General features: G+C 58.4%; 1 protein-coding gene across 3 annotated transcripts in view; it reads right to left on the minus strand.

Moving 5' to 3' along the window:
* Window positions 1–18,712, minus strand: part of ADCY3 (adenylate cyclase 3) — a 74,705-nt gene that overhangs the window by 1,089 nt on the left and 54,904 nt on the right. For all 3 annotated transcript variants that reach the window (XM_047744840.1, XM_047744839.1, XM_047744838.1), the window contains exons 5-20: window positions 18,120–18,231; window positions 17,856–17,983; window positions 16,679–16,837; window positions 16,090–16,267; window positions 11,964–12,092; window positions 10,290–10,432; window positions 10,001–10,162; window positions 8,341–8,428; window positions 7,394–7,510; window positions 5,611–5,870; window positions 5,274–5,339; window positions 3,894–3,975; window positions 2,919–3,077; window positions 2,374–2,520; window positions 1,723–1,842; window positions 420–543 (exon numbers count right to left, since the gene is read on the minus strand). In XM_047744840.1, coding sequence (XP_047600796.1) covers window positions 420–543; window positions 1,723–1,842; window positions 2,374–2,520; window positions 2,919–3,077; window positions 3,894–3,975; window positions 5,274–5,339; window positions 5,611–5,870; window positions 7,394–7,510; window positions 8,341–8,428; window positions 10,001–10,162; window positions 10,290–10,432; window positions 11,964–12,092; window positions 16,090–16,267; window positions 16,679–16,837; window positions 17,856–17,983; window positions 18,120–18,231 — 2,174 coding nt within the window. The remainder of the gene's footprint in view (window positions 1–419; window positions 544–1,722; window positions 1,843–2,373; window positions 2,521–2,918; window positions 3,078–3,893; window positions 3,976–5,273; window positions 5,340–5,610; window positions 5,871–7,393; window positions 7,511–8,340; window positions 8,429–10,000; window positions 10,163–10,289; window positions 10,433–11,963; window positions 12,093–16,089; window positions 16,268–16,678; window positions 16,838–17,855; window positions 17,984–18,119; window positions 18,232–18,712) is intronic.

Raw genomic sequence — 18,712 nt, forward strand, 5'->3', positions numbered from 1 at the left:
GAAGTTGCCGGTTTCAACACGTATCTGTCACTGCAGGGGTCTTGTGAGCTCAGCCAGGAGTGAGAATCCCACCCCCACCTCTTCACAGAGGGGACAGCAGGGGACGTGAACTCCTAAGACGCTGGACTGAGGCAGCAGAGCTCTCCACAGGCCTGCAAGATTGCCCTGGGGGACCAGGGTAGGCAGCCTGACCGCAGCCACGCTCGGAAGGCAGGCTAATCGCCGTGAGGTATGGCCGTGTTGCCAGATGTGCCGTCTGATCATCTGGAAGAGATCCCGAAGGTCCCAGAGCCATGCAGGTGCGACCCTCCCCAACCTAAATGCCTCCAAGGCTAAGTCTCTCGCCCTTCCTGCCCAGGATGTGCGGCAGCCCTTGCCTTGGAGCACGGCAAGGAGCACGTAGGCCCGAGAACCCTTACCGATGCGCAGCATGAAGTTGTTGAAGGACTGGTTGTTGATGTTTGTGAGCGTGTCCTTCATGGCCAGAGCAAAGTCCGCCAGATCAGCCAGGTGCTGCCAGCGCTCCTTGTCGGACTTCTCCTCCTGGGTGGGGGAGCGGCGGCGAGAGCATGAGGAGCCGGTATGGGCACCTTCCTCCCTTCACAGCATTCTGGAGGCGAATTCCTACACCTCGTCATTAGAGGCCTCATTCTCCACTTCCCAAAAATGAGGCCGTGACCTCTACCTTGGCTTGTCACTGACGGTTCCCCTGGATCCCTTAGGGTCCCGAAGGTCCCCAGGTGGGGCGGGGCCGATCCTGGCCAGCTAGTTGCTTCCCGTCTGCCATGTGGCCGATCAGGAGTCCTACCTCCTCATCGCCTCGCCTGGGCTCAAGTCTGGGGTAGTCCTCATTTTGATTCCTTAACTAGATTCTAAGCCCTTGAAGGTCACGACCCATCTTAGGTTTCTTTAGCCTCATCCATAAAATGGAGATGGTAGTAGTACTTGTATAGGACAGTTGAAAGACAAAATAGGATGATAACAGTTTCAGTTTCAGAACAGCTCTTGGGCCCTGGGCCCCCACAGCTCACTTCCTCTCGTAAACAGCTCCGCAAGTCCGATAGGACAGAACAGGCTGATGCCGGCCAGTGAGCTCTGAAGACCCCTCTTCTATCAGAACCGCTCCCCCAACCCGGAGGTTTTCATTGTCACATAATTGCGTGGATGGTTGCTTATTCCCCAGTTCTTTAGAAGGTTTAGAGCGTAAAGGGAGCATGGGCACGGTTAGAGCAGTTCTGCCTGGCCTAAGCTGGGCACCAGTTGCAGGGGTGGCGGGGGTCTGTGTAGCCTGCTCTTTCTCTGCCCATTAAACTGGGCTGGTAAAGGGACCCCTGGGTGGCTCCGTCGGTTAAGCTGCTGCCTTCGGCTCAGGTCCTGATCCCAGGGTCCTGGGATCGAGTCCCGCATCGGGCTCCTCGCTCGGCGGGGAACCTGCTTTGTCCACCTCTGCCTGCCACCCTGCCTGGTTGTGCACTCGCTCTCTCTCTCCCTCTGACAAAAAAATAAACCTTAAAAAAAAAAAAACCCAAAACTGTGCCAGTAAACCTAATTTTAAGTTTGCATTACATGCTGGTGGTGTGTGTGTGACCCACTGAGCCAGCGGTGCTCGCTAACGTCAGCTACTCTGGTGACTCCTTGCTTCACACGCGAGCCGTGGACTGCCGCGCTCCTGCCTCGGGACACAGCGCCCCATCCCCTCCAGCCATGGGGGGCGCTAGCTACCTTGTTGGAGCCGGCAAAGCCGTTGGTGTTGACATCTGGGGTGACTCCTGAAGCTGCCATGTAGGTGCTACCGATGGTTTTGATCTTGGTGATGACCCGGAATTTGGGGTTGTCCAGCAGCTGAGGCCGGTAGTAAAGAGGAGAGAAAGGTCAGCAGAGTCCAAGGAGCTAAATGAGCCAACTAAGTGACAGATGTGCCTGTTTACAGCAGCCCCAGAGGACTTGACAAAAGCTCTCCTGCCACTTATTGGTCACATGATGTTAGGCAGACTTGCCGATGGAGCCTCCATTTCTGTCACTGTAACACGTGACAAACTGCCAGGCCCCTAGGGTGCTTGACCCTACCTGGAAAAGTATTTTCCTCGGCAACACAAGTCACCCAGTAGACAGTTACGGAATCTGAATCAGGTTTGGAGCAGTCCGGTGCCTCAGGATCTTATTTGGGCCAGTGCTTACGCTGTGATCGTGTAGGTAATTCTCCCCGCTCCTGCCTTCCCCACGCAGACCCGCCAGGCTGCAGAAGCTCCTGCGCTCCCGGGAAAACCGAGCAGCTGGGGTAGCTGCTGCTTCTCCGACTGCTGCGGCCCGGCCTGAGCTATAACCCGGAACGGGTTGGCATGGGGGGCGAGAGAGGGGCGGGGGGGCACTCACAGAATCAAAGTCTGAGATGATCTCGTTGAGGAAGCGCAGACACTCGATGCCGCCGTTGTTGATGCTCTCCTCCGTGTAGAAGTCGGCGAAGTTGGGCAGGGAGGCGAACATGACTCCGATCTCGTCGTAGGACTGGCTGTACAGCTCCTAAGAAGAGGCAGGGCCGGAGCGCTCAAAGAACGCTGGTGGGGTCGGTGCCCAGGAATGACTCCCTCCCACCCCCAGGACAGTGGACTCCGCTTTCTGGATGGACGTGCCAAGTTGGAGTTGTGAGGACGTGGCCCATCGCGACTTCAAATAAAGTTTCTCTGGGCCCTGTAAGAGCCCTGGCTGTGAGGAGGAGGGTGGATGGAGTCGGGAAATGAGGCGTCAGAACCCTTGTGTGAGGAGATGACCCCTGGCAGAGGGTGGGGCCTTCCAGGGACATGTGGCCTCGGAAAACGTCCCGGAAGCCTGTGCACTGCCGGCTTCGCGTCCGCTGCCGACAGCCAGATGGAGACACACAGCCTCCTGGCTGCCTGCGACCGTGTGAGGCCACCCCTCACCTCATCTCTCTTCTTGGACCCCAGGAAATGGCGGGCCACGTGCTCAGGCAGCATGTTGGTGACCAAGGCTTCATTCCAGCGCCGCATCTCGTAGACACGTTCTTTCTGGTCATGGACTTCAATCTTCCACAAGAACAGTGTCCTTGCCAGTTTTTCCACCTGTGGACAGATGCGGGCAAGGTGTGTGCTTCAGCCGGCCATTTGATGGAAAGGCGAAGAGCGGAACTCGGAGGGGTTCCACGGGGGAAACACCCGCAGGAAGATGGCCAAGTGGCCAAGGAACGATGACGTGAAGAGAAGCACCAACGCCTCAGTGGGGTTCCCGGCCTTGCCGTGGTTGTGTAGAGCTCCGAGAGCCTTCTGGGTATGTGGGGGCCTAACTCGGGGACCTCATTCTAGCTACGGGTCTGTCTGGGAGGCTGGTGGCAGCAGTGGGGACCTCCTAGCCCAAGGTGGAGCCCCCACTTCAGGCGGGTCCCATTGGCCAACAAATGGCTAGGGAAGGCTGTATTTCCCCTGGCAAGCCACTGGGGGGCACTTGGGCTTTCGGGGAGCTACTTCCCGCCCCCCTCACCCCCTAGGTCTGCTTGCTTTTTTTCTTATTGCTTTTAAGCAAACAAAACTTCATTAGCTTCTTTCCCTTTCTTTTCTGGCTCCATGGTGTGTTAGCGACCCCCAGAGCCAGGGTGGGTGAAAACCCACGGGCCCCGGCCTAGGAAACAGATTTTCTCTCAGCTTTTAGTCTCTGTGCTCTGCTTCAGCATCCGGAGGCGGTCAGGAGGAAGAGGCAAAGAACTCTTGTATTACAGGGAGGAAACCGAAAAATGGAGGGGGTGATGGCTCAGGCAGGGCCACATGTCAGGCTGCGCAAGGGAGCCAGCATTCCTGAGGAGCTCGGGTTCTTGGATCCTGAGCTTCTCAGGAGGCCCCACCGGGTTGTGTACAAGGGGGAGGGGAGGGCATTCAGGCACTCACATGGCGCGAGAAGTAGTAGAAGCTCAGCATCATGACGAAGATCATCACGGTCATGGAGTACTTAGAGGGCACCAGGGGCAGCCTGTGGGCCAGAGAGGAGCTTGATTCCCTCCAATGGGACTGGGCCCTTCCCATCACCCTGGGCCAGAAACTTCTCCCAGCTCCTTAGGCACCTTCACAGCAAGTCCGGACTCCCACACATCAATCTTTCTTCAGTCACTGGGCTCCTAACAGGCAGCCCAGCCCTGGCCCCTCCCAGAATCCACCTCAGGGCTCCCCAGGTATCAAGTAAACACCGTAGGTGCAATCATGGAAGCCTCTGGAGAGAGGAGAGCCTGGCGTTGCAGTGATGAGACGAGGGTATATACGAAGGTATGATTCTTTTTTAATAACTTCACATTTCTGTATGGAGCTACCCTTTGCATTACTATACAGTAGTCTGTTGTACGAATGTATCACAGCTTGTGTAGCCATTTGCTGTTGACGTGGTTTGGGTTCTCATCTGCTTTGTGTGTTCCTGTGAATGTGCAGCTATGATGAACGACGGGGCTGGACGATTGTGCACGCATCCCGGGGTGGAGAGGTGCGCACGGATTTCTGTGACTTACGTAGGGCTCGGTGGGAATGCTGCGTCGTAGGACTATTTGCAACTTTACTAAATAACTCCAAATTGTTTTCTAAAATGGTTGTACCACTTTATACTCCCAACAGGAGTGAGTCACTATTGCACTTGATAGTACCAGACTTCTCCGTCCTTGCCAAACTGATAGGTGCGTAGTGGTCTTTTGCTGTGGTCCTAATGTTCACATCCATGATTACGTGAATGCCTTTCATTTATTAGTTGCCGTTTAGATTTCTTTTAGGAAGGGCCTATTCTGTTGTTCTGCCCTGATTCTGTTACATAATCTTTTTTTTTTAATTTGAAGGTCTAATCAAGTCACTGAATCAAAACGTTAGAGCTAGAAGGGACCTTGGAGAACTTCTAGTCCAATATCCTCTTTAAGATGTGAAATAGACTGAAAAACTGGCCTGCCTGTGGCCCCAGAGACAGCCACACAGCAGGGAGCAAAGCTACATCCTCGAACCTTCTAGACTGGGTGCAGTCCTCCTTCCTCCTCATCTGCTGTCTGTCCCACTGGTTCCCACTCTCCTCACCTCAACCCAGCCCTGTCCTGCCCGCTAAAGCACACTGCTACAGCTCCCCTGCTTCGCTCTGGCCCCAGAGGTTCCAGACCAGCGTCATTCTGCCTCTCTCCAACCCTTCTCTAATGAATATCCCACACCGTGTGCCTTTGAAGGGGTGAGATCATGGCCTTCTCTTGTCTCTAGAAGAGAGGGCGACTAAGTCCCGACCACGAAGGGGAAAGCCGCTGCCCTTACCTGCCAGTGCTGTTGAGCCCAGGGGTGGAAAGTCCCTGCATCTTCTCTAAGGCGACCACGGGAAAGCTGCAGGACAGAGTATAGCGCCCTCAGTTCCCCCCTGGGGACAAGTGGCTGACACCCAACAGCCAAACACGGAGGGAGCCAGGATCGTCCGCTCATCGAGAATGAAAGGATCTACCCCAGGGTCACAGCCCACTAGTGGCGTATCTGTGAGAAGCCACGAACCCCGACTCCCGTACCATCCTCCGATGAGCCCCAGGCCTGGGACCTGGAAGTGGGGACTTGGGGTGGGAGGAAGGAGACAATACAGATCCCCAGACAGGCTTCATCTTACTCGTGTTCCTGAAAGCGCTTGCGGTCGTACTCATCAAAGATGGGGTGCCAGGCGTAGATGTTGATGACGGCCACGGCCCCCGCGACGAGCAGCATGAGTGTGAGCTTCACCATGTGGCTGACCTGCACCAGCATGATGGTGGCGATGAGGGACAGCACGGCGACATAGTTGTAATACTTGGGGTTCTCCACGCAGCCGTCCTCTACGTCCAGCCCTGTGGTGCTGTTGTTGGGCCCGGTGTAGTACTGGAGACAGCTGAGCTGGAGGCCAGGACCGGGGGGCGGGAGGACACAGGGCGCAAGGGGACAGCAGACACCGGTCAGAAGCGGCTGGGTCATGGCCACCACGTCCCGCAGCTCCCTCAGAAACACTGACAGATGGGACAACTACCAAGGAACAATGCAAGTTAGTAGTTCTCACTAAGAGCTGAACCGTATCTTGTTTGATGTTTATGAAAATCGTCGAGTATCTGTAGTGTCACCACCTTTACAGAAAGCCTCCCCCCGAGGCTAGGCTTGCGCCCAGCAGTGCGCTCAGCGAGCGGGACAGAGCGAGGGGTCCAGCGTTCAGGTTTCCCGTACAACGCGCTCTTGTCCCTTCTACTGTTGCTTAAGGAGGGGCCGCGGGGGAGCCAGGGGGCCTCGGTCCCGGTTTCGCCGCCCAGCAGCCAGTCTCTGCTCAGATGCTTCCATTTCTGGGGCCTGGGCCCGCTGCCTGGCAGACGGTAAGTCAATGGCAAGTCCGTCCATCTGCCGCAGCAAACCTACTTCCAGGAACTTCCCCCCAACGGTGCTCGGCGAGCCCCGGGGAAGTTCTCAGTGAAAAGCTGTCCTGCCGCCCTGGTCTTTCACCCCTGCCCTGGCGACGGGATCTCGAAATCCTGTCCTGCACAGTGTCCGTGTCCCTGCTAAACAGTGGTCCCCAGACCCGGCGCCAGGCTCCAGGGGTGCTCAGGCAGGCCAGGGGCTCAGGCTTCCTTCCCTGCGCTCAGGTGCCGCGTGAGCTGGGCTCGTGAGGTTCTGCGGCTCCGAACTTGGCATTCTAACTGGACTTCGGAGCAGCTGGCCCGAGGGCCTTTTCACCTATGCTGCTACAGAACAAGTCTCCACAGTGAGGTTCCCCTCCCCCCAGGCTTAAATTGTTAGAGAAAATAAAGCAAATGATGTAACATTTATTTGAAAAAAGTAGGACTTTTTAAGAGCACGTATACAGTACAGCCAAAATTGTCGGGGACCGTGACAACTGACGAGAACGTCCCCTGCAGCTCCAAGCCGCTAAGGCTCAGTCGCTGTCTGGTGGCTCTGAGTCCGCAGTGCCGGGCTGCCAGCAGCGAGCACTGTGCCCCCTGAGCAGTGAGACAGCGTTTCCTCACAGGACTGGGATCTAGAACTGCTTGATTCTTGATTCTGTCACTTACTGACTGTGACCTTAAGTGAATTAACCAGAGCTTTGCAGCTGTAGATATAATGATACCAATGTCTTGGGAATGTTAGAAAGATTCAATGAGTCAGTGTCCGCCACGGGGCCTGGGGCCTGGGGTTGGGCCCTTGGACTCTGAGAGAGCTAGGAGCTGGGGGAAACAGGTCAGTCTCAGGTTTCTGGGGTAGAAGATCCCCTCCACTTGGCCAAAGTGATCTGTTTAGGAAACTAAGTGCCGCTCTAAAGCTGTGTCTAGTGGGGGAGGACTGGTTGACCACCTGCTCATACTGGCCAATACAGAAGGCTTTCTCCACTGGACAGGGGGGTGGGGGAGGTCCCTTCACCAGGCACAGCAGCAGCTCACCATGTCCACGATGTTTGCCATGACCAGAATGAAGATGGCTAACATGGCCCAGGTGTTCCTGGCCCAGCGGGTCCGGTCGATCCAGGTTGAGAAGGCAACGAGCTTCTTAGGAAAGGCCTAGAAGGAATGGAATTTCATTCCATTCAGGAATGGAATTTCATTCCATTCAGGAATGGAATTTCATGAACTTTTGATGGTCTTTTCTCTTATAAAAGGTCTCTACTAATGACTCTGGTTACTCCCCTACCTCCCAGGAACCTAAAATGTAGACCTTTGCCTGTGAGTCAACCAAAGCCTGGCAGAGCTGAGAAGGTAGCACAGGATCCTGGTGCTCTTTGTCAGTCCCTCTGGAGGTGTTTGTGACACAGCAGGGCCACACAGGAGCCCTTTCTGGAGCAGTCACCGTGACCAGCCCAGGAGGCTGTGGGCAGCACCAGCCAGCGGCAGCCCCCTCCGTGTAAGCCCCAGCAGCGAGGCCGTGGCGGGGAAGGAGTCTCGGGGCAGCCATCTTTGCCTGGCTGCCCCTGCCTTTCCTGGGTCAGTTCACCCGAAATCCTCCTAAGTTACTCGGCAAGCCACCTGCTGGACCCATTCCCCTCAGACACTGCTTTTCTCTTGTCATTCTGATCAAAAACTCTGCGTGGCACCCCAGTTCTTATAGGAGGAAACCTCAGTCTCTTTGGCTCTCCCGGTCCTTCACAATCAGGGCCAGCCCCCTTCCAGCTGGGCCTCCACTGCTGTCCTACAGTTTCGCGTTGGTCTGGGCTCCGGCGTAGGCGCCTTGTAGCTCAGCAGATGCGAGTGAGTGACATGGAATGAATGGATGGACACACGCCTGCGCTGTCCCAACATGACAGTCTATTCGGAAGGAGTCGGGGGACGCAAAACTCCGTCCGGACCCATTCCGCCTCCGGAGGGCTCCTGAGCCCAAGGAAAGAGGCTCTTACCCGGGGAAAGATGGCAGCCAGCGAGCAGACCGTCAGGATCAGCAGCAGAACCTCCCCAACCACAAAGGTCATGTAGTTGGTCATTAGCCTATAACAGGGAGATGACAGGGAGGGGGACAGAGGAACCAGTGAGATCGGAGTTGAGGGGGGAGGGCTAGGAAAGAAGGGAGAAGAGCAGGCCCTCTGCACCCACACCTCAAGTGTCCCCACGACGCCACCAACTGCCTCCTGCTGCACAGGCGAGAGGGAGGCCGAGTCAGGCGGCTGCCAGCCGAGCACAGGGCCTGGGAACGTGTGCCCCTCCCCTGCTGCTGGGGTGCAGATGCCCAGTGAAACCCTGGGGGTTCTTCAGGGAGAGCACTGTGCTCGTGAGGGGGCAGCACGGGACAGGGCAGCTCGGCTGCAGGGGCTGGGGTGGTGCTGGCAGGGCGACCCCCGGGCAACCACACAGAGTTTCACAGTTGAACACCACCTTCATGACTGAGAAATCCTCCCCGTTCGCACAACCCCACCATCTGGATCCAGAGAGAGCTCCGCTGCTAGGCCAGCGCCTGGCTCTCGGTCACCTCTCCCCCGACTCTGGGTCTTTGCCGCAATACCGCCCTGTCCCCCGTGCGTGAGGCCCGCTCCGCCCCGCGCTAGGCAGAGGCGGCGCAGACGAAATGAAACTCGCCGCCCGCATTCCTGCTGCCTTCTTCACTTTTCCCCGCCCCGCTGGCCCCCGCCTGCGCGCCCGTTCTGATGCCCGCTAGGAGGGCATCAGCTCCACGCGGGCCGGGGAGCTGGTGCGCTGTGTTCACGGCACGCCCTGGCCCCTCGGTGCCTGGCACGGAGTAGCCGCCGTCTGTGCGCTGAACGAACGCATGTGACCCGGCCCTCCAGGGGTTAGTGGCAGACGTGACCACCTTCAAGCGGTCAGCACCACCATCGTCTTTGGCTTCTGGAACCTTGGTGATACAGCGATGAAACAGACTGGCAAGGAAACTGTGTCTAGAAGCTGCGACGAAACCTAAGGCTCCTCACGGTTCCCCCAGCTACAGCTGGAGCTGGTCTCCACCGCCCCCCTTCACAGGGAGCAGGGAACCCTGCATAGGAGCGAGCTGCCGGGGCGGGGGGGGGGTAGGGAGGGAAGGGTGGGCAGCTGCCCTCTACTTGGGTCTCAACAGTTGGGGCGAGGACTCTAGAACATTCCTTGCCCCAGACAACCTACTGCTGGGTGCCAGGGATCTGGTTGCACCCAGAGCCTTAAATCCATCTGCTAAGACGAAGCAAGAGACGGGAGCCAGATCAGCCCTGACGACTGGGCTTGAGGAGTGTCCCCATCTTCTGTCTCCTTGTCCCCGCCCCACTCAGGCCCACGCAGCCAAGATCTCCAACCTCCTGGACCCCTCTCTGTCCCTCGGCTTTCTCGGTCCGGGTTTTGATGCTAGTGTTATTCTAGAACCCCGGGGTAGACAGGAAGAAGGGGATCCAGGGCACGGTCCTAGCAACACCTGGGCCCGAATTCACCTGGGCAGCTCCACTGGAGGCAAGAACGAGACCAAGCTTTTGCCCCAGTGTCCTGCTCTAGCAGAGGCAGCGACATCCCTCCCGCCTGGCCTAGGACGCTCACCACCTCACCCTCTCCCGGCCTGTCGGCTCCTGCCATGCCCTCCCTCACCAGGGGTCGATGAGTATCTCGACCAGGGCCGTACAGAGCAGGACAGCACAGGAGCAGCTGAAGGCAGCCCCGCTCTGCTTTTCCTTCTCCACGGAGTAGCGGGTTTCCATATCGGGGTCCATGAATCGCATGGAAAGGAGAAAGGTGTTTCTCTTCTTCACTCTGCAGAGGAAATGAGACCCAGGAAACACAAATGTCACACCTGCCTTGGCCCATCAGAAGGGTCCCCACCCGGGACAGCTGACCCCCGAGCTAGGGCCTACGAAGCGCGTGCAGGGGGACCACTTACACCTGGGCAGACTCTCGCTCCAGTAGCGCCTCGTTGAGCAGCTGGTTGAGCTCGTGCTCGTCCTCAGAGGCGTCCACCACTCGGTCCGCCAGGTCCTGAAGGCGCAGCCTCCGGCGTGGGTTGGGGAACGAGGGATTGTCGGCCTGCGAGCCAGTGCGCCAGGTGGGGGCGGGCGGGAGGGATGCGGGGGTGGTCCGGGGAGGGGAACAAAAGGAATCACACTCAGGAGGACTAGGCTCTCCGCTCTAGGAACCACTTGGTGGGAAGTGTTCCCGATGCACCCACGCATGTGTCCCGCTTGGGTCTGGACCTAAAGACACAGTCCTTCCTGGTTTCCCAGCCCCATGGCTCTGCAGTGACCACCTGCTAACAGCAGCCCGTTGGGGAGCGGGGGACAGCGGTGTGAGACTGCTGTGCTGCTAGGAGGAGGGGTGCCCCCCAGCCGTGGGGTCACCCCTGGTTATCCCTGGGGAGGTGAACGACCCCCAACCCTCGGGCTTCCGGGAGCTCTTAAAGGAACACGCATCAAGCTCACCTGCGGAAGGAAGGTCTGAGGAGGGATGTGCTGGGAGAGGAAGGGACGCCCTTGTCACTAGCGGGCTGGTGTGGCTGGGACTGGTGGGGCTGGGGCCGCTACCATTTTTATTCCCATAAAGGATAAGCTTCAGCTCCAGAGATGGGAAACCAGACTGTGATCACACGGCCATCAGCCCAAATAACAAGGGACATTGGGCCCGTCAGAGCTGTGTGTACCGGTCCAGAGCGCACATAGAAGCCAGAACCAAGACAGCCCGGCCTTAAGCTCTGGTGCCACTGGCTGACATTAGGACCCATGTCACACATGTTCCCCAGCTCCAACTTTCTTCCCTGTAAAATGACGTGGGAGGTCTGCTCCAGCACCGAGAACCTGTGTCCCCGAAGTACGCGTGGGAGAATGTGGCTGAGCATGAGGACAGGAAAGCCAGAGGCTGCTAAAACCATAGTGCCCTTGTTGCTGAGTCACGCCGGGTCTGTATTTCCACTTTGCATCAAGAAAATCACACTAGGGAAAAGCTGCTGAATGTCATGGTGATCCAGAAAAACCCAGCAGCTCCCGGCCCTGTGTCCCCTCTCGGTCCGCAGAGCCTGACTTAGAGGGACCAGGACAGGGAGGACAGGGGTGCTGCCAGCCAGCTCAGCAAGGCCGGGCTTCCGGTCACAGGGCAGCTGCCTTCATCAGTGAACGTAGTCGGGCAGCTCCGTAGTCAAGGGCAGGCCCAGCAAGGACCCCGTCCTCAGCGGGGACCATGTTCACTGCTTTGGAAATGCCCCATCTGTGCCCAGGACTTGTGGAGTCTGGTCCTCGCCAGACGGGTGAGCCCACCCTGAGGTCTCACTTCCACAACAGTCTCATCAGACCCTACAGAATTTTCCATGGATATCCTCACTGACCTCAAAGCCACAGGATTCTGGGACAGGAGGGCTAGACAAGGCCTCCGAGCTGAGCACCTCTTTTGTCCCTACCCACCCCCAGCCCAGGAACTACTGAGGAGACCGTGGGACTAGGGTAGGAGGTGACACCCAAGGGGACAGTGCTGAAAAGGAGCAGAGCCGGGGCCAGTGGCCAGGTGCCGAGTCCCGCACAGGACACCTCCTCCGGCAACCTTCACGCCCCGGCCCTCACCCCGCACACACCTGGGCATCCTGGTCCTCGGGCTCCTCCGACATGGAGCCGCTGGTGTGGACACTCCCGTTGGGCTCCTTGGTCTCAATGAGGGCGGGGGAGCCGGGCTTGGAGGAGGCCGGGGCGCCGTTCAGCAGGGCCTGCGTGGGAAGGAGCGGCCGTCAGCTGCCCGCCCGCCCCGGAGACCCGCTCGGTCCGCCCTCCGTCTGGAATCTTGCCACGGGAGTTCAGAAGCCCAGAGGCTAAGAAAAGTCACTACCTGATTCCTCCTCTAGGACGTTAATTTTAAAACGCCGTACCCTGCCGGTACCTGTTTCTACTATTGGAATTTTTCTAAGCAGAGAAAGACCCTCTTGTTCCCACTCCTATTTCTAAAACAGTAGCTCGAGACAGTGGTCCACAGAGATCCTTGTCGGTCGTAGAACCTGACGAATGCCTTCCAAAAGTCTGATTAAATCCCACAAGCCCGTCTCCCCAGTGACGAGTCCTTTTCCTTGACAGAGTAAGTCAAACCCTGTAACACGGCTTAACAGTCCTCTCGATTCATGGGTGTTGGCCGAATCCCTAAACTTCTGGGGACACCCAAGGAATTCCTGACTGTGAGCTCACGTTCTAGCAAGGAAAGGCAGTAGGAAGGCAAGTCAGTCAAATTAGTACAGTCTGGAAGTAGGGGGGAATTGCTCTGGAGAGAGGGAAAGGGGCACAGGGATTGCTGGGGAGCGAGATGGTAACGAGGTCAGGGGAGGTGTCCCCGCGAGGAAGACAGTTCAGTGATGACCCAAAGGAGTGAATCTTGCAGCTCCTGGGGGCGGGGGGGGGCCTCCAACCCCCTCCTCCCCGCCCCAGGAAGAGAGAGAAGCTGGTGCAAAGGCCCTGCAGCAGCCATACACCCTGCCTGGAGGCCCGCGCTGCCACCAGAGCAATGAGTGACAGCAGAGCGAGGGCCTGGCTGTACCAGGCTCTCCCCGCCTCCATGGGACCTGGCTTTCCCTCCGAGGGAGGCAGACAGAGACCAAGGCACTGACAGGTTGTCCCCTCTCACTTCAGCGGGAGCACTGCCTGCTGTGGAGAAGGGATGTCAGGACCGGGTCAGCAGCAGGATGACTGGCTGGAGACCCGTGATCTGGCCACACAGGCACAGCCCTGCCTGGCTCGTGGTGAGGGGTAGTGGCAGGTGTGAGGGTGTTGTGGGGGCGGGGGGGGGGGGGGGAGTGTGGCGGTTAGAGCCGGGCCTCACAGGAGGGTCGACAGAGCTGGCTTGTGTCCGGTAGAGACAGGGCTCAAGCCTGTGTTTGGTGTTTGGTCTGAGCTGCTGAAAGAATGAAGTGGCCGCTGAGGAAATGGGAAGACGGATGGATGAGCAGGCCCCGGGCCTGGGACGGAGTTGCCCCTGTTCGTGCAGGGGTGAGTGCAGGCAAGCTGCTGGGCCTGAGGTGGAGACCCGGGAGTCATCAGAGGTGGCATTTGAGACAAGGAGACTGGGTGAGCCTGACAAGGGCAGGGTGGGCAGGGAGAGCCCTGCCATGAACAAGGGGACACAGGGGCGGGGGGGATGAGCTACCACAGCTAAACATGCTGACACACGCTGGACGTCTGACAAGAGCCTGATGACGGCCGCCTGAGCGAGCGTTCACTGCTCCGGTCAACTAAGAGCCACCACGAAGCTGAAGGGGGCTGAAGCCGGGTACAGAGCCAGGCAGGGAGGGTGCCCGGGGCAGGGGCAGCAGGAGGTGAGTGAGGGGGGACAGGGGTAAAACTTCCCACGTGCAGAACCCTTCACCCAGCCTTCCTACTTCAAGAAATTTTTCAGGCAGGAGCATTAAGAAACTGTTAAAAAATCAACTTTACAAAAGACTGAAAACCTCAATGGCCACAACATGTCACTGAAAGAAGTGTTGAAGAGTCGGGGCGCTCGGGCGGCTCAGTGGTTAAGCCGCTGCCTTCGGCTCGGGTCATGGTCTCAGGGTCCTGGGATCGAGTCCCGCATCGGGCTCTCTGCTCCGCAGGGAGCCTGCTTCCTCCCCGTCTCTCTCTCTGCCTGCCTCTCTGCCCGCTTGTGATCTCTCTCTGTCAAATAAATAAAATCTTTAAAAAAAAAAAAAAAAAAAGTGTTGAAGAGAGAACGCTATCCATGTTTCCATCAGAAGTGGCGCTGGCTGACGCGTGTGACGGGGCACCCCGGACGGCAAGGTCAGTGTGCCGCCACCGCCACCCGTCCTGTGCGGGCAGCAGCCTCCGTGCCGGCCCCTTCCTCCTCGCTCACGGCTTCGGTGCTCACGTGTGAAGCGATGCCACCACAAGCTCAACCTTTCTCTCCTTTGGAAGTTGACTAAGAACTCAAGCTCAACAGCTTCATAAAGCCCACTCTGCCCGCGCTCCCTGTGCCTCAGTGGCCTCATCTGCACCCTCGAAGTGGGGGTGTCAGGTGAACAATGCGAGACCCAAATTTCACACCATGCAAGGGTTGTTGGAATCAGCACAATAGAATACAAGATTAGAACGAACAGGAACGAGGGTCCCAAAGACCTATCTGACTGCTGCTTTGTGACTTCACGGTAGTCCGTGGTAAAACCCAATTTGGGGGTAATTTTTGAAAGGAAGAACATTTCTCTACTTACAAAATTTTTATATGCCAGAAATTATAAATTTCCAAGCACTTCACAAAAAAGTAGCTGATTTCCTAAAGTATTGTCTATTATGGTTTCGTGGAACAGCCTAGAAAACACATTTTTAACTTGTGCTAGGGAGTATGTTGAAGTTCTGTATGCAGCACTCTTACAAATACAAAGGACTTGTTAATTTGGGGGCAAGGTCAAGTCTTCTCTCATGAGGCTCTCCTTTCTACTTTGACAGTTCCTAATTGCCTGAAAGACTGGTTCCTACTCTTCTGAGTTCTTTGGAGCATTTAACTGTAGCTCAAACCTTACATGCAGCACAACGCATCTTGAGCTGTCCTCTGCTTTACGACGGGCGCTGGGGGATTTTACATTACTTGGAGTGAGACGGTGGCCCACCCGCCCGTGCGTCCCCCCGGTGCTGAGTCTGTGTGCGCTGCACACGGGAGGGACCCACGTGCATCTGGGAGGCAGGGTGGCCGGCAGGCTGGGGGACTCTGCTGCCTACTAGATCTGCAACTTGCCTGCAGAGTTCTGGGCCTCAGTTTCCTCCTCTGCAAAGTGGGTATGACAACAGCCCCCTTCTCGCAGGGTTGTCTTAAAGAATGAGTTAATGAATGCCCAGAAGCACTCCCGGAATAGTGGTTGTGATTAAAGTTAACGATGAGTCTTTGTTTGTGTTTGATTCGCTGGTCATCACCATACATTTTCGGGGAGGGGAGAAGGTGTGTAGTTTTCTTTTAAAACTTCCCCACAGGCCACATCTTCAACCACAGCCCCTGAAGCCTCCCCAGACCAACTCACGCTCTGCTTTTGTCATTACTATGCAAAGCCCCAGCCCTGGGACGGTCTCAGACCACATGTCAACCCCGAGAGCACCAAACTCCTTAGTCGTTTAATTCTCATGACGGGTGGGTTCCTAAGTACAAGGTTACAAGGACCAAAATAATTCCCAGGTTCAGCAGAGGATGACAGAAGGCCCATTTCTGCAGCGGCCCCTGGTGGCTCCTAACCAGATGGCCCGCCAGGAGGCCAGGGCAGGGCGGGAAAAGCCGGGCAGCTGCTGAGGGCATCTGGTCTGAGGAGATGTAGGGAAGCAGCTCAGGGACTAGAACAGGGCGGGAGGAGACCAGGGCGGGACGGTTTCACTGCTTCCATCCTGTTCTTTCTTTATCTCCCACCCAGCAAACCTTCCCGGCCTCAGTTCTTCTCCTCGGTGACCAAGCCAACCCCACTCCCTGCCCCCGGCCTCCTGGCATCCTCGCCAGCTCTCCCATGGCTCCAACTGCTTCCCCCACGTAGGGAAGACCTGTCTTCACCGGCTGCTATCCCAGGGCCACAGAGACACCTCCGGCGGCCTCCCCTCTGTCAACCCGCCAGAGCCAGGCCCATTCCTTTCCCCAGAGCCTGCTTCCTCCCGCCCCCACCAGGGTGCCCCCCCACACCCCTGCCCACTCTTCTACCTGCCCTGCTTCTAGAACCTGCCTTCCCGTGCCCTGTCCGGGTCAGGTGGGGGACTCACTGGACCGCCGAGGCCATGCTGGGCGGCTGTCTTCTTCACCTCCGGCTTGGACGCGATGATGAGGTAGGTCTCGATGCCCTTCTCGTCCAGGTACTCACAACGGCTGCCGCCCTCGCCTGGCTCCACGTCGAACTCGCCCTTCAGGCAATCCAGGGTGCTCTGGGAGATGTGCACACGCCTGGACGGCAGCGAGAGGCCCAGGCCCAAGGCCCGACAGACCCATCAGGCCGGCAGACCCCAGGGGAGGCCACCCAGCCCTCTGAGCCTCAGCGCTACACCCATGAGGCAGGGAGGACACGTCCTCGGCCGCCCGGAGCACTGAGGGAGGCAAGGAATTCAGAAGGCCGCCCTCAATTCTGCCGTGAGGTGTGTACTTCGTGGGTTCCTGGCTGCAACATGGCTGTCGGGGGTAATGAACCCATTTCTGGGGAGTCACCGCAGAGAGATGAATCACGAATGCCCTCAGGAGGTGTCCACCCTGACTGGCCGAGTCCGGGAAAGAGCTCCAGCCAGGTGGGCGGCTGCACGGTCACTGCAAACCCCTGCCTCAGCTCCCGCACCTCCCCGCTGGGAAGGAACACTTGCTCACCCGGGGATGCCACCAGCCTCCATCTTGTTGGCCACAGTGACGTCGGTCGACCACACGTCGTACTGCCAGCGTTTCTGGCCCAGGACGCCCCCTAGCACGGTGCCCGTGTGCACCCCCACACGCATGTCCACCCCCGTCTTCGTCTTCTCCCGCACGTACCTGCCAGGCACACGTGGAGAGGAAGGGGCTCAGGCTTGTCTGTAGCAAGGTGGCAGGCCCTCTGTGCCCGTGGGAGGACTTCTGCATGGGCTCTTCTCCCCCAGGCCCAGGGGACTCCCGGGCCCCCCACAGCTCTCTGCCTCCACCTGAGCTGAGTAACCTGCGGTTGGGGGTCCAGCAGGCCTGCACCCAGACTCCACATCACAGGCTCGCATGATGGGGGTGCAGGCATGAGATGACAGAGCGAAGGTTGCTACTTCCCCACATCTACCTGTGCTGGACACCACGCCGGGGCTCACATGCAGCCGGGAAAGCTACCCCCCAGCACAGCATCTGTTTCTAGGCCAATGTCAAAGGAGCTCTAACCCAGAAGAGGGCAACAATGCAAAACGGCCCTCTGGTGGCAAGGGGACCCCTGTTGGCCCCCACCATGGTTGAGGGGAGAAGCTTCAGCAAGGAGCCCCCTTCCCTTTGGGGGGCCACTTTGGGGGCCTGATCTGGCCAGGGCCTGCCTGGTAGGGCCTCCAAGGTGCTTGTGGTAGGACAGCGATGGGAAATGTGAGGACAAGTGTCATGTCCTCATGCCTCATAGCACCGGAGGCAGGAGCCCTGGCTGGGAACCCAGAGCAGAGGCCAGGGTTCCAGTCCCACATGGCCACACAAGGACTTTCTGAGATGAGCCTAGAGACTCACAGTGAGAAAACACCGAGAGAAGGACAGGGGATCTGAGAGGAGAGTCCCAGCAAACCTGAGGGGGCATGACAGACTTCGCCATGACTGCCACTTCTCCAGAAAACCCAGGCGGATGGTGGATGGAGGCAGGGCCCCTCAGAGGCTGTGGAAGTCTTGCAGCCCCTCGGCTGTGACGAATGAGAACCACGTCCCCACTGCCCAGAACCAGACACCGAGCGGCCTGCCGACCAACACGGCACCTGCCTGACGGAGGGGTCCGGGGCGCGCACCAGGAAGGCCTGCCTCTCCCATGGTCCCCGGCCCTCGCCCCGGACCCCCCACTCACGAGATGGCCTCCACCATGGCGAGCCCCATGAGGATGGAGCAGACGGCGTGGTCCTCCCGGTAGTCGGGCAGGCCGCAGATGCAGTAGTAGCAGTCGCCCAGGATCTTAATCCGCAGCTGGTGGTATTTCTGAAGGGACGGGGATGGGGGTGGCTCTGAGTCCCTCCTTGACACGGCAGGAGGAAACCGGGCGTGCCAGGGAGGGCCAGGCTCACGCCCCGAGGGGGCCCCTGACCCCGAAAGCCAGGCGAGCCCGGGAACTCACGGCAGCCAGCTTGTCGAAGCGGGCAAACAGCTCATTGAGCAGCTTCACGAGCTCCTGGGCGCTGCAGGCCGAGGACAGCTGGGTGAAGCCCACGATGTCCGCAAAGAGGATGCTGCGGGGGGAGGGAGGGCCACCGCCGTGAGGCTGCAGACACCGCGCTGCCCCCCCCCCCCCCCGCCAGCCCCGACTCCCGAGCGTGGGCAGCCAGGATCCCCAAAGCGGTGCGATCCTGCACTTCCAGAGCGGATTTGGGGCTCCACTATTTTGTGAGCCCCTCCTCAATAGGGCCCCCTTCCCCAACGCTGCCTGCTCCTGGCTCCAGGGTGAACCCACCCTTCCTAGAAGAAGCATGGCCATGAGCTCCAGTGCTGGCCCTGAACAGCTGGGTGACCTCCCGGATGTCACCTCCCCACCCGGGGTGATGTCTGTAGGATGACAGGCTGGACCACACGGCCCAGATGTCTCAGCCCCAGCATCGGCCAGCACCACTGCTCCCACAGGGGCTGAGGCTCACACGGCGGGGGTGGCCCGGCTTCTAGGCCTGGGGAGGAATCTGGAACCCCACAGGGCATGGCCGACCCCACAAAGTCCGG

This window comes from Lutra lutra, chromosome 9 (genome assembly GCF_902655055.1).
Source record: "Lutra lutra chromosome 9, mLutLut1.2, whole genome shotgun sequence".
Lineage (NCBI taxonomy): Eukaryota > Metazoa > Chordata > Mammalia > Carnivora > Mustelidae > Lutra > Lutra lutra.